This window comes from Pristiophorus japonicus, chromosome 11, assembly GCF_044704955.1.
Source record: "Pristiophorus japonicus isolate sPriJap1 chromosome 11, sPriJap1.hap1, whole genome shotgun sequence".
NCBI classification, from domain to species: domain Eukaryota; kingdom Metazoa; phylum Chordata; class Chondrichthyes; family Pristiophoridae; genus Pristiophorus; species Pristiophorus japonicus.
Window position 1 is genome coordinate 75746131 of NC_091987.1, and position 26334 is coordinate 75772464.

Below are 26334 nucleotides of genomic sequence, written 5' to 3' on the forward strand. Positions count from 1 at the left end.
TCTGACAACCAGTTCTCAATCCATGTCAGCACACTACCCCCAATCCCATGTGCTTTAACTTTGCACATTAATCTCTTGTGTGGGACCTTGTCGAAAGCCTTCTGAAAGTCCAAATATACCACATCAACTGGTTCTCCCTTGTCCACTCTACTGGAAACATCCTCAAAAAATTCCAGAAGATTTGTCAAGCATGATTTCCCTTTCACAAATCCATGCTGACTTGGACCTATCATATTACCTCTTTCCAAATGCACTGCTATGACATCCTTAATAATTGATTCCATCATTTTACCCACTACCGATGTCAGGCTGACCGGTCTATAATTCCCTGTTTTCTCTCTCCCTCCTTTTTTAAAAAGTGGGGTTACATTGGCTACCCTCCACTCCATATGAACTGATCCAGAGTCAATGGAATGTTGGAAAATGACTGTCAATGCATCCACTATTTCCAAGGCCACCTCCTTAAGTACTCTGGGATGCAGTCCATCAGGCCCTGGGGATTTATCGGCCTTCAATCCCATCAATTTCCCCAACACAATTTCCCGACTAATAAGGATTTCCCTCAGTTCCTCCTCCTTACTAGACCCTCCGACCCCTTTTATATCCGGAAGGTTGTTTGTGTCCTCCTCAGTGAATACCGAACCAAAGTACTTGTGCAATTGGTCTGCCATTTCTTTGTTCCCCGTTATGACGTCTCCTGATTCTGACTGCAGGGGACCTACGTTTGTCTTTACTAACCTTTTTCTCTTTACATATCTGTAGAAACTTTTGCAATCCGTCTTAATGTTGCCTGCAAGCTTCTTCTCATACTCCATTTTCCCTGCCCTAATCAAACCCTTTGTTCTCCTCTGCTGAGTTCTAAATTTCTCCCAGTCCCCGGGTTCGCTGCTATTTCTGGCCAATTTGTATGCCACTTCCTTGGCTTTAATGCTATCCCTGATTTCTCTTGATAGCCATGGTTGAGCCACCTTCCCTTTTTTATTTTTACGCCAGACAGGAATGTACAATTGTTGTAGTTCATCCATGCGGTCTCTAAATGTCTGCCATTGCCCATCCACAGTCAACCCCTTAAGTATCATTCGCCAATCTATCCTAGCCAATTCACGCCTCATACCTTCAAAGTTACCCTTCTTTAAGTTCTGGACCATGGTCTCTGAATTAACTGTTTCATTCTCCATCCTAATGCAGAATTCCACCATATTATGGTCACTCTTCCCCAAGGGGCCTCGCACAACGAGATTGCTAATTAATCCTCTCTCATTACACAACACCCAGTCTAAGATGGCCTCCCTCCTAGTTGGTTCCTCGACATATTGGTCTAAAAAACCATCCCTTATGCACTCCAGGAAATCCTCCTCCACCGTATTGCTTCCAGTTTGGTTAACCCAATCTATGTGCATATTAAAGTCACCCATTATAACTGCTGCACCTTTATTGCACGCACCCCTAATTTCCTGTTTGATGCCCTCCCCAACATCACTACTACTGTTTGGAGGTCTGTACACAACTCCCACTAACGTTTTTTGCCCTTTGGTATTCTGCAACTCTACCCATATAGATTCCACATCATCCAAGCTAATGTCCTTCCGAACTATTGCCTTAATTTGCTCCTTAACCAGCAATGCTACCCCACCTCCTTTTCCTTTTATTCTATCTTTCCTGAATGTTGAATACCCCTGGATGTTGAGTTCCCAGCCCTGATCATCCTGGAGCCACGTCTCCGTAATCCCAATCACATCATATTTGGTAACATCTATTTGCACAGTTAATTCATCCACTTTATTGCAGATACTCTTTGCATTAAGACACAAAGCCTTCAGGCTTGTTTTTTAAACATCCTTTGTCCTTTTAGAATTTTGCTGTACAGTGGCCCTTTTTGTTCTTTGCCTTGGGTTTCTCTGCCCTCCACTTTTCCTCATCTCCTTTCTGTCTTTTGCTTTTGCCTCCTTTTTGTTTCCCTCTGTCTCCCTGCATTGGTTCCCATCCCCCTGCCATATTAGTTTAAATCCTCCCCAACAGCACTAGCAAACACTCCCCCTAGGACATTGGTTCCGGTCCTGCCCAGGTGCAGACCGTCCGGTTTGTACTGGTCCCACCTCCCTCAGAACCGGTTCCAATGCCCCAGGAATTTGAATCCCTACCTGCTGCACCACTGCTCAAGCCACGTATTCATCTGCGCTATCCTGCGATTCCTGCGATTTCAAGTATTTATCCAATTCCCTTTTGAAAGCTATCCACCACCCTATCAGACAGTACATTCCAAATCCTAGCCACTTGTGTGTAAAAAAAGGTTTTCCTCGTGTCGCCTCTGGTTCTTTTGCCAATCACCTTAAACCTGTGCCCTCTGATTATCGACCCTTCAGTCACTGGAAACAGTTTCTCTTTATTTACTCTATCTAAATCCTTCATGATTTTAAACACCTCGATCAAATCTCCTCTTAGCCTCCTCTGTTCCAACCCCAGCTTCTCTAGTCTATCTACTTAACTAATCGCTCATCCCTGGAACCATTGTAGTAAACCTCTTCAGTGCCTTCTTCAAAGCTTTCACGTCCTTCCTAAAGTGTGGTGCCCACAATTGGACACATTACTCCAGCTTGGGCCAAACTAGTATTTTATAAAGGTTTAGCAAAGTGTTTTATAAAGATGTAGCATACATTCCTTGTAGTCTATGCCTCTATTTATAAAGCCCAGGATCCCATATGCTTTATTAACTGTTTTGTTAACCTGTCTAACCACCATCAAGGATTTGTACACAAGCACTCCTAGGTCTCACTGTTCTTGCATCCCCTTTAAAATTGTATCCTTTAGTGTGTGAAATTGTGCCCTGTACCCCCAAGTCCAAGTTATTAATGTATATCAAAAACAACAGTGGTCCTCGTACTGAACCTTGGGGAATGCCACTGTATACCTCCCTCCAGTCTGATTGGATAGAAAACGTAAAAACAGGTGCAAGAGTAGGCCATTCAGCCCTTCGAGCCTGCACCACCATTCAATATAATCATGGCTGATCATGCAACTTCAGTACCCCATTCCTGCTTTCGCTCCATAACCCTTGATCCCTTTAGCCGTAAGGGTCACATCTAACTCCCTTTTGAATATATCTAAGGAACTGGCCTCAACAACTTTCTGTGGGAGAGAATTCCACAGGTTCACAATTCTCTGAGTGAAGATGTTTCTTCTCATCTCAGTCCTAAATGGCTTACCCCTTATCCTTAGACTGTGACCCCTGGTTCTGGACTTCCCCAACATCGGGAACATTCTTCCTGCATCTAACCTGTCCAATCCCGTCAGAATTTTATATGTTTCTATGAGATCCCCTCTCGTTCTTCTAAATTCCAGTGAATATAAGCCTAGTCGATCCAGTCTTTCTTCATATGTCAATCTTGCCATCTTGGGAATCAGTCTGGTGAACCTTCGTGCACTCCCTCAATAGCAAGAATGTCGTTCCTGCTATTACATCTTTAATAATTGATTCCAACATTTTCTCCACTACCGATGTCAGGCTAACCGGTCTATCATTCCCTGTTTTCTCTCTCCCTCCTTTTTTAAAAAGTGGGGTTACACTAGCTACCCTCCAATCCATAGGAACTGATCCAGAGTCTACAGAATGTTGGAAATTGACCATCAATGCATCCGCTATTTCTAGGGCCACCTCCTTAAGTACTCTGGGATGCAGACTATCAGGCCCTGGGGATTTATCGGCCTTCAAACCCATCAATTTCCCTCACAATTTCCTGGCTAATAAGGATTTCCTTCAGTTCCTCCTTCTCGCTAGACCCTCGGTCCCCTCTTATTTTCGGGAGGTTATTCGTGTCTTCCTTAGTGAAGACAGAACTAAAGTATTTGTTCAATTGGTCTGCCATTTCCTTGTTCCCCATTATAAATTCACCTGATTCTGACTGCAAGGGACCTACATTAGTCTTCACTAATCTTTTTCTCTTTACATATTTATAGAAGATTTTGCAGTCAGTTTTTATGTTCCCTGCAAGCTTACTCGCGTACTCTATTTTCCCCCGCTTAATTAAATCCTTAGTCCTCCTCTGCTGGATTCTGAATTTCTCCCAGTCCTCAGGTTTGCTGCTTTTTCTGGCCAATTTATATGTCTTTCCCTTGGATTTAACACTATCCCTAATTTCCCTTGTTAGAAAATCTTCTCTGTGCTGCCTTGTAAATGTTCCCTGCAAAGTGAGGTTAAGCAGTTCTAATTGCAATTCAGCAAGAATAATGCTTTTAAAAAGTCAACATCTATGAATTTTTTAACAAGAATTATTGATAAAGTACATTGATACTAGTCTCTACTTAGAAAATTCTTTTGCTTGTTATTTGCATTTTAACTTTTACAACAAGAAGCAGCAAAATTGATTCAAACCCATTCCACAAATATTTTATTTTCTTCCCAGTCATAACCCTTATATTAAAATGCAATTACAAGTGCAGGAAGATCCACAAGTGAGTGGTAGGAACCGGTGCAAATATTTCACAAGGTAAGATAACCAAAGAAAATATGTTTTCTATTTGCCAATATTTTTGTAAAAGTCAGCATGAGTATAAAGTGAAGAATTCAACTTTATATTCATGTTACTTAGTTTGAATTATTAGATAATTTGAATTTGATTTGTGTTATTAAACTCTCCTGTGTTGTGTTATTACAATTACTGGATAATTCAGATTTTTTTTACTGCACCCCAATGGCTTGTTTCTCATGTATGCAATTGTAATAAAAACACAGCAGTTTCATTTAATTTTGAGGTTCTTGTACAGATCAATCTTTCCAAGTTTGCTAATCAAATGTTGATGATTAACTGGGCTAATTTATAGTTTTGGTATACTTACTGCTTTGCATATATTTGTCAGTGTCCAGCTAATACATCTATGTGTTCTAGTTTTACAGCAATGTTAAGTATTTTGTAGAACAGGATCTAAATGGGCTCAGTTCTCCAAATTTGACAATATGTAGTGCTATGCAATGTCCTAGGACTTTCTGCATTTATTTATAGTATTCTGAATTTCCAGTAGCAGGAATGCATATGATTTGTTTGCTTGCTACCTGATGCACACACTAGTAGCAAATAACTACCTCTCCCTCTCTTTCTCTCAAACAGCACACTCCTTTAATGACTTACTTAATCTGAATCCTTGACCTTTTTAAAGCTAAGACACATAGCACGATAGCAGTCATCACATATGGATCAAAAGGGCTGGGTGAGGAGCGGCTGTCCAGGAGCAGCTACAAAATATGTGGGTGAGAGAGAACCTGGGGCAGAGGCAGGATCTGGGCCTGGGTTGCACCTCTTGCCTGGTCTGCAAGGCCAGTTGCACTGGGTCATGAGCTACAAGCTCAGCTGGTACTGGCAACATGTTCAGGTGAGTGAGAAATTGTGGCTAGGAAGAGACTTGGGAGTAAAGGGACCAGAACCTGGGGCTTGAAGAGTGCAGGTACATAGAGCGTGGGATAGAGGAGGAATTTAGGATCCAAGACTTGGGAAACAGCATGAGGGGCACAGCCTGTAAGTAACTGGATGGCTTGGAATGGAGTTATTGATGGGGGCATGCGCTACAGGCTCCCGCGAAATTACCCGGGAGTTAGCGCAAGCGCAAAACCGTAGCACCGCGCCCCAGCTGGTAGCGTCCCGGGCTGCTGCGCCTCAGGCAATCATGTCATCGCCATGTGCGTCCACCCCTTATCACCCCGTGGCAGAAATTGGGTAGCACCTGTGAGGCTGCTGCGACTGATATCAGCGTCAGCCGTGCAGGTCGTGAACTAGGCTACACTTTGCTCGTGGGGCGAAACATAAAGGAGAGGTGCGTGCTGATGTGTGCCGATATTTTTTTTTGGCCGACTTATAAGTCGGGCCTTTCTCTGCCAATTCCGCCGGGTCCATGCCGTGATCGTGCAGCTCGGCACTCCGTTTCGGGGGCGGTAAGCTCAATTTTGTTTCCGGGGCGGGACTTCTGCACTGTGCGCAGAATGTCCAGTCTTGGAACGGTTATCGCCCCAACCGGGACGATGTGCAATTTTGGCCCCCGAGTATTTGGGGTTGGGAGTCGGTGCTTGAACAGAAAGCGAAGCACTGAAATAAAAACAGAAAATGCTGGCAATCTCAGCATGTCAGGCAGCAACTGTGGAGTGAAAAACAGAGTTAATGTTTCAGGTCGATGACCCTTCGTCAGAACTGCCGAATGTTCGAAAAGAACTCATTCTTAAGAAACGCTGAAAGGGGGAGGGGAAGAAAGAAAAAAAGGGAAGGTCTGTGATAGGGTGGAAGGCAGGAGAGATTAGAGAGACAAAATGGATGATGGGCCAAATTGAAATGGTAATGACTGGAGTTAGAAAAAGGTTAATCTAGATAGGGTGTGAATGGTGGAATAATGACCAGCTGCCATTGAAGATAAAGAAAAAAACAACATAAGCTCGAGGCGGGGGGCGGAGGGAAGGAAGAGAGCCAAAGATGGGCAGAGGTTATGTTCTGAAATTGTTGAACTCGATGTTGAGTCCAGAAGGCTGTAAAGTGCCTAAACGAAAGATGAGGTGCTGTTCCTCGAGCTTGCGTTGAACTTCATTGGAACAGTGCAGGAGTCTGAGGAAGGAGATATTAGAGTGGGAGTGGAGTGGAGAATTAAAATGACAGATGGTCGGAAGCTCAGAGTCGCACTTACGGACTGAGTTGGAGCAAGGAGTGCAGCACTGTGGAAGCAGATTCTGAGTTACAGTGAAAAGCATATACATTTAATTGATCTCTGGTAACCACATGACTGATAACCCATTAAATATCACTTGGTTACCATGGACTACCGAAATATCTGGCAACGGACAGACACCCATCATTGTTTTTTTTAAAAAAAGGAAGCAGGCACAAATGTATAGGGTACAATAATGTTTTGGTTATGATACTGGACTAGCAACCCAGAGATTGTGAGTTCAAATCTCATCATGGCATAATTGAATTCAATAAATCTGGTAAGTTTTCAGCAAGTACTAGAAAATAAGTGATCATGAAAGCTGTTGGATTGTTATAAAAATCCAACTGGCTCACTTATGTGAAGGGAACTTGTTACTCTAAGGTGGTTTGGCCACTTCCTGGTGACTTCAGTCTCACACCATGAGGTTGACTCCTGATGAGTTCTGAAATAGCCTACATTTGCTATAACAGTACGCAAAAGAGGTCCACCAGGCAACTATGGACTATAAGTAAAAAGAGATGTACTTTAAACAAAATCACCACAACTGTCACAAAAAAAACAGCAAAATAAGGATACATATAGTATAGTATAACAAAATGTTCATGGACCTGTATGGACTGACCATGAAGCTGTCAGCTTGTTGTAAAAACACAACTGGTTCACTAATGTCCTTTAAGGAGGGAAACCTGCTGTCCTTGCCCGGTCTGGCCGATATGTGATTCCAGTCCTACACCAATGTGGTTTATCCTTAATTGCTTAATTAAGTGGGCCATTCAGATGTATGAAATCGCTACAAAGAAAATCACCATCTCAGGGCAACTGGGGATGGGCAATAAATGCTGACCTTGGCAATGACGCTGGCATCCCAAGATTTTAAAAACATGTTATAAAGATCTTTGCCATATTGTAATGTTGCAGTGCTCTTTTTTTATTCCACTTTACTAATAATAGCATTGTCACCAGTATGAAAAAATTACTTCAAATTACTCCTCAATGGGCCTTTGACCAGCAAAATTTTCCACCCCTTCATTTCCAAGATGCTGAAATTTCCACAGACACATTTTTATGGTTGGGATGGTGATTTAAAACTTTCTTCTAAAATACATCTACTGTAGCTTTCATCTAATAATTAAGTATAGGTCTTGAAATTAGTAATACCTTTCTGCCAAGTAATCATTTAACAACATTTGCCAAAGTTTTCCTTACTGCCATTGCTTGATACATCTGATGAAATAGAGGCAGGTTAAAGGATTCAAGTTGATTAATTAGAAGTCTATCATTACACCTCCAGTGTCTGTTCACACATTACCCTTTGCATACTCTTCCTTCACTTCAGCTGGCTGTAAGGATATTTATTAAATTTAGTAAGTTGTGCCTAGTTTATAGTGAATACTTTTGATGCTATTGGTTGAGGAATCATTTCCTCTAAAGGATGGCATCTCTAACAATACAGGACTCCATCTCGATTACATGCTCAAGTCCTGGAGAGGGGCTGTAATCTGCAACCTTCTGATTGCAGGCAAGAATGCTACCAAATAATTAATATATCTAAAAAGAATTGTATACATGCACCTTCTGTGCATAAGGATACAAAAATATATGTATGCCATATATATTTACATACAAGTACATCTTAGATACAATGATGTCTGCTATTTGAGCACAAGATAAGAGCTCACGGGGTTGGGGGTAATATATTAGCATGGATAGAGGATTGGCTAACTAACAGAAAACAGAGAGTCGGGATAAATGGGTAATTTTCCGGTTGGCAAATGGTAACTAGTGGAGTGCTACAGGAATCAGTGCTAGAGCCTCCACTATTTACAATCTATATTAATGACTTGCATGAAGGGACGGTGTAATGTAGCCAAGTTTGCTGATGATACAAAGATGGGTGGGAAAGCAAGTTGTGAGGAGTACACAAATAATCTGCAAAGGGATATAGCCAGGCTAAATGAGTGAGCAAATATTTGACAGATGGAGTATAATGTGGGAAAGTGTGAGGTTATCCACTTTGTCAGGAAAAATAAAAAGCAAATTATTATTTAAATGGAGAGAGATTACAAAATGCTGCAGTGCAGAGGGTTCTGGGGGGTCCTTGTGCATGAAACACAAAACATTAGTATGCAGGTACAGCAAGTAATCAGGAAGAAAATGGAATGCCAGGGGGAAGTAGTATAAAAGCAGAGAAGTCCTGCTACAACTGTACAGGGTATTGGTGAGACCACACTTGGAGTATTGCGTACAGTTTTGGTCTCCTTATTTAAGGAGGGATATACTTGCATTGGAGGCAGTTCAGAGAAGGTTCACTAGGTTGATTCCTGAGATGAAGGGGTTGACTTATGAAGAAAAGTTGGGCCTATACTCATTGGAGTTTAGAAGAATGAGAGGTGATCTTATTGAAACATATAAGATACTGAGGAGGCTCAATATGGTAGATGCAAAGAGGCTGTTTCCACTCATGGGGGAATCTAGAACTAGGGAGCATAGTTTAAGAATAAGGGGTCGCCCATTTAGAACTGAGATGAGGAGAAATGTCTTTCCTGAGGGTCGTAAATCTATGGAATTCTCTGCCCCAGAGAGCTGTGGTGGCTGGGTCATTGAATATATTTAAGGTGGAAATAGACAGATTTTTGAACAATTAGGGAGTGAAGGGTTATGGGGAGCGGGCAGGGAAGTGGAGCTGACCCTATGATCAGATCAGCCATGAGCTTATTAAATGGCGGAGCAAGCTCGAGGGGCCAATGGCCTACTCCTGCTCCCATTTCTTATGTTCTTATGTTCTTTTCTAACAGGGTGACTCCTGAGAGCAAAGAACTCCTGGTACAGGTTTTGGTACCTAGAAAATCTTAGTTTGTTGTCAATTAGAATTTGATCTCTGGAAATTCACTCGACCAATTCTCAATAGGGCCCCTAGATATTACAGTGTCCAGCAATGGAACATTTTATTTTCAAGGAACAAGCAGGGAGGCTGATTGAAACTGACCAGAATGGTCCGACTATGCATAAGTGTGCCTCTTATTGGCAATTTGTGAAGTTGCATTACATTGACAGGTCAGAAAGAAGCCTGGCTGTGCTGCCCTCATGATTGAGAAAAGAAATTGGGAGGGAGGAGGCAGCAGACTAAATGATGAAGAGGGAGAAAGAATTGAAATCTGTTTGAAGTATCTTGCCTTAAATAATTTTTGGCTCATAACAGCAGTCTTGTATTGTAATTTTTAATGGTTATATTTATGCTTGCTTTACAGGCCTATTATTCCCTTTGTACAACAGCTACCTGTAAATGTTATGCTGGAGATGACCAAGTAAGTTCATAATACCTTCTTATGGAGGTTAGTGATAAATTTGGTTTAGTGTATAACTCTGTCGATATAATATTTCCCCTTTTTTGGAGGAGGTTGGTAGAAAGGGAAGTAACTGAATCAGTTGGGCTTCTAAGTATGTCAATAGTTTCTGTTACTAGTCTAAGGGCTGGATTTTCGGCTTTTCTGTTTTCGGGGCGATAATGGCGGCGTGGTAGATAAGTTAGCGGCCGGGAATAGTTTCCGCTTTAGTATTTAAGTGTGGGCGTCTGGGCCATCAGGGGGTGCAGCGCTAAGGGAGGCATTGTACACCTCTTTTGGCACAAGGAAGGGAAACTCCCAAGCTAAACATTCCTAAAACATTCTTCTTCTTAGGCAGTCCCCTGGAGTCGAGGATGACTTGCTTCCACACTAAAAGGAGTTCTGAGGTGCCTGATGAGACCAATGTGGGATTTACAGTCTTTGTCACAGGTGGAACAGGTGGAGGGATGGGTTGCTTGATTTGTCATACACTCCTTCTGCTGTTTGTACTTGGCTTCTGTGTGCTCCCGGCGAAGAGACTCAAAGTGTTCGGTGCATTCTCGAACACTCTTCCTCCATTTTGAACAGTCTTGGGCCAGGGATTACCAAGAGTTGGTGGGAAGTTGCATTTTTTCAAGAAGGCTTTGAGGATGTCCTTAAAGCATTTCCTCTGCCCTCCTCGGACATGCCAGCCGTGACGTAACAGTAGTAATGAGGATCGGGACAGCATCAAACAAGAAATTAGGGATGCGTGCAATAAAGGTACAGCAGTTATCATGGGCGACTTCAATCTATATATTGACTGGGCTAACCAAACTGGTAGCAATGCGGTGGAGGAGGATTTCCTGGAGTGTATTAGGGATGGTTTTCTAGACCAATATGTCGAGGAACCAACTAGAGGGCTGGCCATCCTAGACTGGGTGATGTGTAATGAGAAAGGACTAATTAACAATCTTGTTGTGCGAGGTCCCTTGGGGAAGAGTGACCATAATATGGTAGAATTCTTTATTAAGATAGAGAGTGACACAGTTAATTCAGAGACTAGGGTCCTGAACTTGGGGAAAGGTAACTTCGATGGTATGAGACGTGAAGTGGCTAGAATAGACTGGCGAGTAATATTTAAAGGGTTGACGGTGGATAGGCAATGGCAAACATTTAAAGATCACATGGATGAACTTCAACAATTGTACAACCCTGTCTGGAGTAAAAATAAAATGGGGAAAGTGGCTCAACCGTGGCTAACAAGGGAAATTAGGGATAGTGTTAAATCCAAGGGAGAGGCATATAAATTGGCCAGAAAAAGCAGCAAACCTGAGGACTGGGAGAATTTTGTAATACAGCAGAGGAGGACAAAGGGTTTAATTAGGAGGGGGAAAATAGAGTATGAGAGGAAGCTTGCTGGGAACATAAAAACTGACTGCAAAAGCTTCTATAGATATGTGAAGAGAAAAAGATTAGTGAAAACAAACGTAGGTCCCTTGCAGTCAGATTCAGTGAATTTATAATGGGGAACAAAGAAATGGCGGACCAGTTAAACAAATACTAAGGTTCCGTTTTCACGAAGGAAGACACAAATAACCTTCCGGAAATACTAGGGGACTGAGGGTCTAGTGAGAAGGAAGAACTGAAGGATATCCTTATAAAGCGGGAAATTGTGTTAGGGAAATTGATGGGATTGAAGCCCGATAAATCCCCGGGGCCTGATAGTCTGCATCCCAGAGTACTTAAGGAAGTGGCCATAGAAATAGTGGATGCATTGGTGATCATTTTCCAACAGTCTATCGACTCTGGATCAGTTCCTATGGACTGGAGGGTAGCTAATGTAACACTACTGTTTAAAAAAGGAGGGAGAGAGAAAACGGGTAATTATAGACCGGTTAGCCTGACATCAGTAGTGGGGAAAATGTTGGAATCAATTATTAAAGATGAAATAGCAGCGCATTTGGAAAGCAGTGACCGGATCGGTCCAAGTCAGCATGGATTTATGAAAGGGAAATCATGCTTGACAAATCTTCTGGAATGTTTTGAGGATGTAACTAGTAGAGTGGACAAGGGAGAACCAGTGGATGTGGTGTATTTGGACTTTCAAAAGGCTTTTGACAAGGTCCCACAAAAGAGATTGGCGTGCAAAATCAAAGCACATGGTATTGGGGGTAATGTACTGACGTGGATAGAGAACTGGTTGGCAGACAGGAAGCAGAGAGTTGGGATAAACGGGTACTTTTCAGAATGGCAGGCAGTGACTAGTGGGGTGCCACAGGGCTCCGTGCTGGGAACCCAGCTCTTTACAATATACATTAATGATTTAGATGAAGGAATTGAGTGTAATATCTCCAAGTTTGCAGATGACACTAAACTGGGTGGCAGTGTGAGCTGTGAGGAGGACGCTAAAAGGCTGCAGGGTGACATGGACAGGTTAGGTGAGTGGGAAAATGCATGGCAGATGCAGTATAATGTGGATAAATGTGAAGTTATCCACCTTGGGGGCAAAAACACGAAGATAGAATATTATCTGAATGGCGACAGATTAGGAAAGGGGGAGGTGCAACGAGACCTGGGTGTCATGGTTCATCAGTCATTGAAAGTTCACATGCAGGTACAGCAGGCGGTGAAGAAGGCAAATGGTATGTTGGCCTTCATAGCTAGGGGATTTGAGTATAGGAGCAGGGAGGTCTTACTGCAGTTGTACAGGGCCTTGGTGAGGCCTCACCTGGAATATTGTATTCAGTTTGGGTCTCCTAATCTGAGGAAGGACGTTCTTGCTATTGAGGGAGTGCAACATAGGTTCACCAGACTGATTCCCCGGATGGCGGGACTGACATATGAGGAGAGACTGGATCAACTGGGCCTTTATACACTGGAGTTTAGAAGGATGAGAGGGGATCTCATAGAAACGTATAAGATTCTGACGGGACTGGACAGGTTAGATGCGGGAAGAATGTTCCTGATGATGTGGAAATCCAGAAGCAGGAGTAAGGTAAGGGTTCGGATAAGGGGTCGGCCATTTAGGACTGAGATGAGGAGAAACTGCTTCACTCAGAGAGTTGTTAACCTGTGGAATTCCCTACCGCAGAGAGTTGTTGATGCCAGTTCATTGGATATATTCAAGAGGGAGTTAGATATGGCCCTTATGGCTAAAGGGATCAAGGAGAGAAAGCAGGAAAGGGGCACTGAGGGAATGATCAGCCATGATCTTATTGAATGGTGGTGCAGGCTCAAGGGCTGAATGGCCTACTCCTGCACCTATTTTCTATATTTCTATGAGTAGAGTGCTTGTTTCGGCAGTCTAGCATCGGGCATGTGGACAATGTGACCCCCCCCCCCCCCCTCCACTGGAGCTGGTTGAGCATGGTCAATGCCTCGATGCTGGGGATGTTTGCCTGAGAGAGAACGCTGACAATGGTGTGCCTACCCTGCCAATTAATTTGCAGGATTTGTGGAGGCACTTCTCCAATGCTTTGGGATGCCTACTGTACATAGTCCACGTCTCTGAAGCATTTAGGAGGGCGGTTATCATTACTGCTCTGTAGACCATGAACTTGGTGCCAGGTTTGAGATCCTGGTCTTCGAACACTTTTCCTCAGGTGGCCGAAGGCTACACTGGCACACTGAAGGTAGTGTTGCACTTAGTTATTGATGTCTGCCCTTGCTAATAGTAGCTCCCAAGCTATGGAAAGTGGTCCACATTTTCCAAGGTCACATCGTGGATCTTGGTAACCGGGGAGCAGTACTGTGTGGCGGGGGCTGGTTGGTGGAGGACCTTTGTCTTACTGATGTTTAATCTGAGGCCCAGACTCTCGTATCTTTCAGTGAAGGTGTCAACGATGGTTTGGAGTTTGAACTCCGAGTGTGCACAAACGCAAGCGTCATCTGTATATTGTAATTCAGTGACAGAGGTTGGAGCAACCTTGGATCTGGATTGGAGGCGTCGGAGGTTGAACAATTTCCCGCTTGTCCTGTAGGTTAACTCCACTCCAGCGGGGAGCTTGTTAAGGGTGATATGAAGCATTACAGCGAGGAAGATTGAGTAGAGCGTTGGTGCGATGACACTGTCTTGCTTGACCCCGGTCTGCACTTGTATTGGGTCTGTGGTGGATCCATTGGTAAGAATCACAGCTTGCATGTCATCGTGAAGCAGGCGGAGGATGGTGCAGAATTTTTGTGGACAGCTGAATTTGAGAAGGACACATTGCCCACGCCACCGCAACACAAATTGTTCAAAAATTAAAAATTAAAAACACTTGGATTTACTTTTGTAGTACTTCACTTTCCTCTCCGCCGCTGGCATCGTGGAACCGCTCTGATTTCCCGGCGGTCATTGCGGGTGCACTTCCAGGTGGATGGGTTGGGCATAACTCAAAACTACGCCGGTGTCACAACCAGGGGAGTTGCACACCCGGAGCAGCTCTTCCCTTCCCAGTGCTGCTGCTCTGCACCGCTGCAAAACCCAACTGGAGGATCGCCACGAGGCGCTGGAGACCTCACCACCGCCTTTCACACTGCTCTGGGGCAAAACCTGGAGTGCAAAGGGCTTGAAAATCCAGTCCATAATAAGTAATTTAATCAGAGTAAAGGATTTGACAGTTTTTAAACCTAGACACAGCAACTTGAACCATGCAAAACCAATGTGAGACAAAAATGATGTTGTTTAGATAATGACTGCTGTTACTGAAATTTATGCTGATATAACACTAACATTTTGGTCAGTAAAATATAATCTTGGAGGATAAAGTCATTGTGCAAAGATAAAGGTAGAATAACTAGTTTCATTACCTGGTTTTGGAACAGTTAACCTGAGAATTCGTGAACTGATTTTCTGCTTTAGTACTGCATTTGTAATGCAGTTTCTGATCCCAGATCAGTAGTTTCAGCATCAGTTCCAGTTAGTACTCTGTTTACATTTTCTAGGTAAAAGTGCAATTCTGCTGCAACAACTACAACAAAAAAACGTGAATTTATATAGTGCCTTGCCACAGTACCGAAATGGCTCTTTTCAAAGTCACAGTGATATCCTTTGTGACTGCGACAAAGGTAAACTATCCCTCTTCATCCTTCATGAACTGCCTGCGACCTGTCTGCAGCCTTTGACATGGTTGACCACTCCAGCCTCCTCCAACGCCTCTCCACCATCGTTCAAATGGGTGGGACTGTGCTAATCTGGTTCTATTGTTATCTATCCAATCGTAGTTGCCAGAAAATCACCTGCAATGGCTTCTCTTCCCACTCCTGCATCGTTACCTCTGGGGTCCGCCAAGGATCTATCCTTGGCCACCTCTTATTTCTCAACTATATGCTGCCCCTTAGCGACATCATCCGAAAACACGCCGTCAGTTTCCACATATACGCTGATGACACCCAGCTCTACCTCACCACCACTTCCCTCGATCCCTCCATGGTCTCTAAATTGTCAGACTGCTTGTCCGTCATCCAGTACTGAATGAGCAGAAATTTTCTCCAATTAAATATTGGGAAGACCAAAGACATTATTTACGGGCCCCGTCACAAACTCTGTTCTCTAGCCACCAACTCCATCCCTCTACCTAGCATCTGTCTCAGGCTGAACCAGACTGTTTTCAACCTTTGTGTCATATTTGACCTTGAAATGAGATTCCAACCACAAATCCGTGACACAACTAAGACCGTCTATTTCCACCTCCGTAATATTGCCCGTCTCCGCCCCTGCCTCAGCTCATTTGATGCTGAACCCCTCATCCATGCCTTTGTTATCTCTAGACTTGACTATTCTGGCTGGCCTCTCACTATCTACCCTACATAAACTTGAGGTCATCCAAAACTCTGCTTTCTAACTCGCACCAAGTCCCGTTCACTCACACCCCTGTGCTTGCTGACCTCCATTGGCTCCCGGACAAGCAACACCTCGATTTCAAAATTCTCATCCTCGTTTTCAAATCCTTCCATGTCCTTGGCCCTTCCTATCTCTGTAATCTCCTCCAGTGTCGAAGGCCTTTGTGAGGTCAAAGAAGGTCAACCTCTGTACATGGCCTTCTTTGACCTCACAAAGGCCTTCGACATTGTCAAACCGTGAGGGTTTATGGAGCGTCCTCCTCAAATTCGGCTGCCCTTTTAAAAAAAAAAAAAAAAAAATTTCACCATCCTTCGCCTACTCCACGATGACATGCAAGCCGTGACCTGACCAATGGATCCACCACAGATCAAATTCACGTTCGGACCAGGGTCAAACAAGGCTGTGTCATCGCACCAAAGCTCTTCTCGATCTTCCTTATTGCAATGCTCCATCTCGCCCTCAGTAAGCTCCCTGCTGGAGTGGAGCTAATCTACAGAACAAACGGGAATCTGTTCAACCTCCGCTGCCTCCAGGTCAGATCCAAGGTTGTCCCACCCTCTGTCATTGAATTACAGTACGCAGACGATGCTTGCGTCTGCACACACTCGGAAGCTGAACTCCAAGCCATCGTCAACACCTTCACTGAAGCGAACGAGACCATGGGCCTTACACTAAGACAAAGGTCCTCTACCAACCTGCCCCCGCCACACAGCACTACTCCCCGATTATCAAAATCCACGACGAGGCCTTAGACAACGTGGATCATTTTCCATACCTCGGGAGCCTACTGGCAACAAGGGCAGACTTCGACGACAAGGTCCAACACCGCCTTCAGTGTACCAGCACAGCCTTTGGTCACCTGAGGAAGAGAGTGTTTGAAGACCAGGACCTCAAACCTGGCACCAGCTCATGGTCTACAGAGCAGTAGTGATACCGCCCTCCTATATGTTCAGAGACATGGACTATGTACAGCAGACACCGCAGAAGTACCACCAACGCTGCCTCCACAAGATCCTGCAAATCCATTGCCAGGATAGGCACACCAGCGTCAGTGTTCTCGCTCAGGCCAACATCCCCACCATCGAAGCATTGACCACGCTCGGATCAGTTCTGTTGGACGGGCCACATTGTCCACATGCCTGATATGAGACTCCCAAAACAAGTGCTCTACTCGGAGCTTCGACACGGCAAGCGAGCCCCAGGTGGGCAAAGGAAATGCTTCAAGGACACCCTCAAAGCCTCCTTGAAAAAGCGCAACATCCCCACCGACACCTGGGAATCCAAGACCGCTCAAAGTGGAGGAGAAGCATCCGGGTAGGCGCCAAACACCTCTAGTCTCTTCGTCGGGAGCAAGCGGAAGCCAAGCGTTGACAGCGGAAGGAGCGCACGGCAACCCAAGCACCCCACCCACTCGTTCCTTCAACCACCATCTGCCCACATGTGACAGAGACTGTCGGTCCCGCATTGGACTCATCTGTCACCTGAGAACTCATTTTTAGTGCGGAAACAAGTCATCCTCAACTCCGAGGAACTACCGAAGAAGAAGAAGAATCTCCTCAAATTCTGCCCTCTTGAGCATCCCTGACTATAATCGCTCAACTATTGGTGGCCATGCCTTCAGCTGCCTGGGCCTTAAGCTCTGGAACTCCCTCCCTAAACCTTTCCGTCCCTCTAGCTCTCTTTCCTCCTTTAAGATGCTCCTTAAAACCTACTTTTTGGTCATTTACTCTAATTTCTTGTGGCTCGGTGTCAACTTTTTGTCTTCTAACATTCCTGTGAAGCACTTTGGCGTGTTTTACTATGTTAAATGTTCTATATAAATCCAAATTGTTGTTATAACAGAGCTAATAGTAATAACAATAATAATAGTAATACTAATAACAGAATGTTTCAAGTATAAGAGGCATTTATTGTCTTTTTTGCATTATGAGCATATATTCTTGCACTTCAGAACTGTTTGGCTCATGTGTCAGATAAATTTTGGTGCAGTCTGAAATGCAGTAAGTAATTCCTACAAACATTAAAATCAATTATTTTTATGAATCTTTATATGCAGCTTTATCAAGGAATTATAATGTAAACTATGTACATTTTAGCCAGTTTGATAATATTTCATCGTTTTGCTCATGCATATTTTTTCTATCCTCATCATAGGTGAATTGTTCCGAGATTTGGAACAGACACCTTCAATTTAAAAAAAAAATCATATAATTCATGTGGGAGTGGTGCCAGAGGAGTTGAAAATGTTACACCCTGTTCCAGCTGTGGCTCAGTGAGTAGCACACTTGCCTCTGAGTCAGAAGATTGTGGGTTCAAGTCCCACTCCAGGGACTTGAGCACATAAATCTAGACTGACCCTCCAGTGCAGTGCTGAGGGAGTGCTGCACTGTCGGAGGTGCCGTCTTTTGGATGAGACATTAAACCGAGGCCCCGTCTGCTCTCTCGGGTGGATGTAAAAGATCCCATGGCACTATTTTGAAGAAAAGCAGGGGAATTATCCCCGGTGTCCTGGCCAATATTTATCCCTCAATCAACATCACTAAACAGATTATCTGGTCATTATCACATCGCTGTTTGTGGGAGCATGTTGTGCGTAAATTGGCTGCTGCATTTCCCACATTACAACAGTGACTACACTTCAAAAGTACTTAATTGACTGTAAAGCGCTTTGAGATGGCTGGTGGTTATGAAAGGTGTTATATAAATGCAATCTTTTCTTTCCTGTTTAAAAATAGCGGAGCGGGATAAACCCGGAAACTATGGCTCAATTTTAGCCAGGAGTTGCTCCATTTTTTGGGGAGTAGGCTGCTTTTTCTGGCCTAACTTAAAAATCCCCAGTTTTCTCAATGAATTTGCACCAGCGTAACTCACTTAGTTAGAAACATAGAAACATAGAAAATAGGTGCAGGAGTAGGCCATTCGGACCTTCGAGTCTACACCGCCATTCAATGAGTTCATGGCTGAACATGCAACTTCAGTACCCCATTCCTGCTTTCTTGCCATACCCCTTGATCCCCCTAGTAGGAAGGATTACATCTAACTCCTTTTTGAATATATTTAGTGAATTGGCCTCAACAACTTTCTGTGGTAGAGAATTCCACAGGTTCACCACTCTCTGGGTGAAGAAGTTTCTCCTCATCTCGGACCTAAATGGCTTACCCCTTATCCTTAGACTATGACCCCTGGTTCTGGACTTCCCCAACATTGGGAACATTCTCCCTGCATCGAACCTGTCTAAACCCGTCAGAACTTTAAACGTTTCTATGAGATCCCCTCTCATTCTTCTGAACTCCAGTGAATACAAGCCTAATTGATCCAGTCTTTCTTGATATGTCAGTCCCGCCATCCCGGGAATCAGTCTGGTGAACCTTCGCTGCACTCCCTCAATAGCAAGAATGTCCTTCCTCAAGTTAGGAGACCAAAACTGTACACAATACTCCAGGTGTGGCCTCACCAAGGCCCTGTACAACTATAGTAACACCTCCCTGCCCCTGTACTCAAATCCCCTCGCTATGACGGCCAACATGCCATTTGCCTTCTTAACCGCCTGCTGTACCTGCATGCCAACCTTCAATGACTGATGTACCATGACACCCAGGTCTCGTTGCATCTCCCCTTTTCCTAATCTGTCACCATTCAGATAATAGTCTGTCTCTCTGTTTTTACCACCAAAGTGGATAACCTCACATTTATCCACATTATACTTCATCTGCCATGCATTTACCCACTCACCTAACCTATCCAAGTCACTCTGCAGCCTCATAGCATCCTCCTCGCAGCTCACACTGCCACCCAACTTAGTGTCATCCGCAAATTTGGAGATACTACATTTAATCCCCTCGTCTAAATCATTAATGTACAATGTAAACAGCTGGGGCCCCAGCACAGAATCTTGCGGTACCCCACTAGTCACTGCCTACCATTCTGAAAAGTACCCATTCACTCCTACTCTTTGCTTCCTGTCTGCCAATCGATCCACGTCAGCACACTACCCCCAATCCTATGTGCTTTAACTTTGCACATTAATCTCTTGTGTGGGACCTTGTCGAAAGCCTTCTGAAAGTCAAAATACACCACATCAACTGGTTCTCTTTTATCCACTCTACTGGAAATATCCTCAAAAAATTCCATAAGATTTGTCAAGCATGATTTCCCTTTCACAAATCCATGCTGACTTGGACCTATCATGTCACCTCTTTCCAAATGCGCTGCTATGACATCCTTAATAATTGATTCCATCATTTTACCCACTACCGATGTCAGGCTGACCGGTCTATAATTCCCTGTTTTCTCTCCCTCCTTTTTTAAAAAGTGGGGTTACATTGGCTACCCTCCACTCCATAGGAACTTTTTTTTAGGTTAGTTTTTTTTTTTAACCAGCCACCTACGCCAGTTCTAGCCATTTAGGCAACTTTGGCCAGCTAATAGTTACTCCATTTCTACTTAGGCCAGCATATGTGGCCACTTGAGAAAACCCTTGTGGAGAGTTAAAGGAAATTGCCGCAGGTAGGTACATCGGAGGCCATTCGGCCTGGGATAGGGGCGGGAAGCGGAGAGGACCTGGACCTGAACCAACCAAGCCTTCGGGAACAGACTTGCAAAACCATCCTTCCTTCGCACAATTAAAATAAGAAATAAAAAATTTAAGTCCTACCTTCATCATCAAACTGCAATTCACCTTTCTGCACTCGGCCCGGGCAGGCAGCGGGGGTGCGGGAGGCCACACGGCCTGGGCTAGGGGCGGGACAATGCACCGGGAGGCCACTTGGCCTGGGCTAGGGGTGGGAGAACGCAGCGGGAGGCCACTCGGCCTGGGCTAGGGGTGGGAGAACGCACCAGGAGGCCACTCGGCCTGGGCTAGGGGTGGGAGAACGCACCGGGAGGCCACTCGGCCTGGGCTAGGGGTGGGAGAACGCACCAGGAGTCCACTCGGCCTGGGCTAGGGGCGGGACAATGCACCGGGAGGCCACTCGGCCTGGACTAGGGGCGGGACAATGCACCGGGAGGCCACTCAGCCTGGGCTAGGGGCGGGAGCGATCGAACTGGCCAACATCGGGGCCCACAGAGCAGCTGCAATTCAACGGAGAAGCTGCAATTCAACGGAAAGGGTGGGGGGAGGGAGGGAACGACCTGGCAAGCATCGGGGACCACAGAGAGGCTGCATTTCAACGGAGAGGGTGGTGGGGGAGGGGGGAGGTCACAAGACTCAAGGAGGTGGGGGAAGGAGAGAGGAGAGGACAAAAGAACTTTGGGTGCGGTCCATCCATACAGACCTTGGGGGGAGGGGGGAAGAGTGAGAGAGAGCGAGAATTGCAAACCTGTTCTGCCTGCTTTCCTGCCGTTTTGACCTTTTTTGAAAGAGCTCATCACATCAGGAACATCAGAGCCCGTAGGCTGCTGGGCAGGAGGCCTTACCCACCTCGGCAATTTCAAGACAGGCGTTCGTACCTGCACCTGAGTGATGCAGAATGTGTCAGAAGGCTGCGTTTCCGCAGAGAAGTTGTCCGTGAGATCTGTGAGTTGCTGAGACCTGCAGCTGAGAAGCGTCAGGTGGACTGCTTTGTCAGTTGAAGTGAAGGTTACAGCTGCACTTTCATTCTATGCCTCCGGATCGTTTCAAGTTACAACTGGAGATGTGTGCGCCAACTCTCAGCATGTAATACATGTCTCCATTCGCCAGGTCACGGCTGCACTGTATGCGCGGAGGAATGACTTCATCAAATTCCCAATGATTGCCCAAGCAATCCATGACAGGGCTGTGGGGTTCTCGAGGATTGCTGGCTTCCCAAAGGCACAGGGGCTGCATTGATTGCGAGCACCTTCGGAGGATTCCGAGATGTTCAGGAATAGAAAAGGCTTCCACTCCATTAATGTGCAGCTCGTGTGTGACAACATGCATCGCATCATGTCAGTCAATGCAAGATACCCTGGCAGCACCCATGATGCGTTCATCCTAAGTGACAGCGTTATATCTGCCATGTTTGAGCAGCAGCCAGAAGGGCAGAGCTGGCTACTGGGAGACAAAGGGTACGGCCTCGCCACCTGGCTTATGACGCCCCTACGTGTAACCCGGATGGAAGCTGACCATCAATACAACATGTCGCACATTGCGACGCGCAGCATCATAGAGAGGACCATTGGCATCTTGAAACAGCGTTTCCGATGCCTGGACCATTCCGGAGGCTACTTGCAATACTCCCCTGAGATTGTCGGTCAGTTCACTGTTGTGTGCTGCATGCCGCATAACTTAGCCATCATGAGGCAGCAGCAGCTGGTAGTGGAAGAAGACCCACCTGTGGTGAGAGTGGCTGATGATAATTATGTGGAAGATGCAGGTGACGAGCAGGAGGAGGTGATGGAGGAGGAGGACGACTAGGATGAGGAAACCATGCAAGTGCCTGAAGCCGGAGCACGATGGCGGAGGAGGGCAGGCCATTGTGCTCCTTTAACGATTGCTCAAGCCTTGCGCCAGCAGCTCATCCGTGAACACTTTACTGATGTCTGAGGGTTCAGCGACAACTATTCCGCATGGACATGTTTATTTTTTGGAGCTGTTCCGTAATGTTGTGTTGTGTTAATGGAACAAGATTCAGTTTTAATGTAAAATATATTTTATTCAAAAGTTTACAATGTACTTAACTTTACTATAATAAAATTATTCTTGTATCAAACGGAGTGAATGTTTAAGGTGGTGGATGGGGTGCCAATCAAGCGGGCTGCTTTGTCCTGGATGGTGTTGAGTTTCTTGAGTGTTGTTGGAGCTGCACTCATCTAGACAGGTGGAGAGTATTCCATCACACTCCTGACTTGTGCCTTGTAGATGGTGGAAAGGCTTTGGCGAGTCACGAGGTGAGACACACGCCGCAAAATACCCAGCCTCTAACCTGCTCTTGTTGCCACAGTATTTATGTGACTGGTCCAGTTAAGTTTCTGGTCAATGGTGACCCCCCCAGGATGTTGATGGTGGAGTATTCAACGATAGTAATGCCATTGAATGTCAAGAGGCGATGCTTAGACTCTTGATTGTTTTAGATAATCATTGCTTGGCACTTGTGTGGCGTTAGAGGGAGTTAGATACGGCCCTTATGGCTAAAGGGATCAAGGGATTATGGAGAGAAAGCAGGAAAGTGGTACCGAGGTGAATGATCAGTCATGATCTTATTGAATGGTGGTGCAGGCTCGAAGGGCTGAATGGCCTATTCCTGCACCTATTTTCTATGTTTCTATGTTTACTTTAATATTGTTGTGTTGCTAACACAGATGAGACTGCACACAGGGAGGTTAAAGTAACAGTGACCTCAGTCTTTATTAAGACACTCCAGAGTGTGTAACAGGCCTTAGGGGCCGGCTTATACACAGTGCTCCCAAGGGATGCTGGGAACCCTTGGGACTTCAGGGGTTGCGCTCCCTGGTGGCGAAACATGGGAGTGCATGCTTTACAGATACACAACAAATATGATTCTTTAAGATCACTTAAACTTTAAGATCACTTATAAAGTTGTAAATTTACATAACTTACAAAATACTTTTAATGTGAGAACATTTACAACTGTAACATCAACAACAACAAGAACAGCAGCAGCAAAGAAAGGCTGCAGCCATCTCTTATCCCCTTAGTGTAAGACCGCCCGCTGCACTTGATCTTGGACTCTCCTCCACCCCTGCCCGCAGGCGGTGGCGCAGTGATTTTGGGTTTGGTACCAAGCTTATTTCTTCTAACATCTCGGGTAATGCGCACTTCTCGATGGGGGGGGGGGGGGGGTGGAATTGGGGGGAGTGGTCAGGTGGTAATATGGAGGGCCCGGCTTGGGGTTCTTCAGAGGCTGGTGTGGGGATTGCAGTGGGAGTGGCAGTTGATTCTGTCAATGGGCGCATGGACTGGGTGTGTTCCCTTATTGCAGCAGCGAACTCACACATGCCCTCCCTCATGCACACTGACAGTGTCTCAGCGGACTGAAACATTCCCTCCCTGATGACCTGTGTCATTGCCAGTGTCATCCTTTCCACTACCTCTGATATTCCCTCCCTCATGGCCACTGCCGTGCTTTGCACCACCTCTGACATTCCCTCCCTCATGGCCACTGCCGTGCTTTGCACCACCTCTGACATTCCCTCCCTCATGGACACTATTCCCTCACTGATGGTCCCGGACATCGTTCCCATTTCCCATGTCATTGCTGTTACTTCTCCCGACAGTCCTGCTACCTCATCACTCACCCCACTGATGATGTCCAGGAGTGATCGGGTAAGGTCAATGCTCTCCGCACTCAATGACATGATCTGAACCACATCTGTTGCATCCTGCATCTCAGGAGAGCGTGGTCGATTTCTCCTTCCCCTCACTCTGGGTCTGCCTCACGGCATCCCAGTGGGACCCGCATCCTCGGACGGTGGGGCCCTGGGTGTGCCTCGCTGCATTCCACTGGGACCCGCATCCTCGGATGGTGGGACCCTGGATGTTACTTGCTGCAGCCAATACTGGGACTCGAAACCTCGGAGTGTGTGAAACCATGGACTGTCCCATCAGAAGTAAAACCACTAGTCATGGAAGGGGCGGGCATCTCCATGAACTGCACCTGCTCCATATTCAGTAGAAAAGTGGCAGCTTCATCCAGCACATGCCACTCCTCCTCCCCCTCCCACCCATGTTCTTGGTCTGGAGGGCTGGATTGTAAGATGTTCTCTTCAGGTTCATCCGCATCTGAATCTTCTTCTACATCTTCAGGATTGGCCTCAAGTTCTGCAAAATATAACAGAACAGTCAAATGGTTAGCAGCAAAGGAGGGGGCAGGGTGGGTGGCATGAGTAGGATCACACATAGCAGGCCAGGCAGCAGGTTGATTTGAAGGGCCATGATGAATTTTCAGGACTTACCCTCTCCCTCGAGTGTGGGCCCAGCTTGTGCAGTACTGATAGTTTTTCTCCAGGCAGGACCCATAAAGCAGCGATCCTGTCTTCCAAGGGTGTCAGTGGGTGCAGATTTGGCAGGCTACCCCCTGTTTGAGTTCTTTCCCTTTTGTTGTGGGACAATTTCTCTGCAAAGATGAAAATGCAACTTTTTAGAGAGGGTGTCTTTCTACTGGGTGGGACATATACAGCTGGTCACATTTACAATTGCAATGGCATTGAATAAATGAAAATATTACTTACACTAACTACTTGACCAAGGTCCTGCCATTTCTTTTTACACTGGCTTCAAGATCTCTTGGTGTTCACCAATGGCGCAGAAATCTTCTGCAAATTGGTTCCAGCGTTTCTTCATTTCTTTTGGTGGCACTTTTATGTGACCTCTGCTGGTATCCAGCTCCTGCCATCTGTTTTCAATGACATTAACTAGTGTCTCCATTTTTTCCAGCAAGAAATTCTTTGTCCTTGGTCCACGTTGCTGCATTGCTGTATTGCTGCAACTGCTCTGAGACACTCAGCACTTTTCCTCTTAAACACACAGTGATTTTTCCAAACACACAGGATTGATTTTGCATGCAGCAGTGATTTTTCCAAACAGAGCTCTGCTTCTGGCATTCAGCAGTGATTTTCCTAACACAGCATTCCTTCTGGCACGAAGACACAAGCAGCTCTTTAAAAATGGCTGATTGCCAACTCGCAGCGCTACTGCGCATGCGCAGCCATCAATATTCTCCACTGCGCATGTGCAGACGTCCCGGCACATTTTCCAGCGCAGAACGCAGGCTCCACCCCCCGAGGTGACTGGCCACGCTGCGCGGCTGCAGTGAAGAGGCCAGACAGCGGCCAAAGTTGGAACATTTTTTTCCGGAGCATCTCCGGACGTACTTAAGCGGCGTAACTTGGGTAAGTATGCTGAAAAACTGGCTCGGCCAAAATTGAGCCCTATGGGTCAGTCAGCTTAACGTCAGTGGTGGGGAAACTTTTAGATACAATGGGGGAAATTTTAACCCCCAAAAAACAGGTGGGTTTGAGTTGGATGGGAGGCTAAAGTAGTAGAAATCAGAATCTCGACCCCAACCTGCCCCCAACCCACCCACTTCCAATTTTAATGGAGGCAGGACGGGGGCCAACTCGATCCCAGCAGGTGGTTTGACATGAATCTTTATATGCAGCTTTATCAAGGAATTATAAAGTAAACTCATTTTTGAATCTCCATTTTAAATGTAACTCTGGGTGGCCAGGTCTTTAAAGTCTCCAGGAAACCGGTAACTAAAGGAAGGTGAGCACTGCTGGATTCAGGAGGTAAGTTCCTTTACACTTACCTGCTGGATCCAGTATTCCTGCCTCGCCAACCCCCATGATCAGACACCCCAGTCAAATCTTATGATCTCCCCCCTAACCTGCTACCATGAAGCCTCTGAACCCTCCCCCCTCATCCCCACGAGGCCTCTGACCCCCCCCCCCCCATCCCCACGAGGCCCCCCCCCCCTCCGGCCACCGATCCCTGTCTCCCTCCTTACTGCTCCCCAGCTGTGGATTGATGTCACAGGCCTACCTGCCTGACAACCAACCAGCCTCTCAAACTGGCTGGCTGCGGGGAGGAAAACAGAGAAAAAG

The 26334-nt window shown here is 45.7% G+C and overlaps 1 protein-coding gene across 3 annotated transcripts in view; it reads left to right on the forward strand.

Annotated features, from left to right (window-relative positions):
- cfap91 (cilia and flagella associated protein 91) overlaps nt 1–26334 on the forward strand; it is a 208104-nt gene that overhangs the window by 33605 nt on the left and 148165 nt on the right. For all 3 annotated transcript variants that reach the window (XM_070893569.1, XM_070893568.1, XM_070893570.1), the window contains exons 4-5: nt 4401–4484; nt 9930–9986. In XM_070893569.1, the coding sequence (XP_070749670.1) occupies nt 4401–4484; nt 9930–9986 (141 nt within the window). The remainder of the gene's footprint in view (nt 1–4400; nt 4485–9929; nt 9987–26334) is intronic.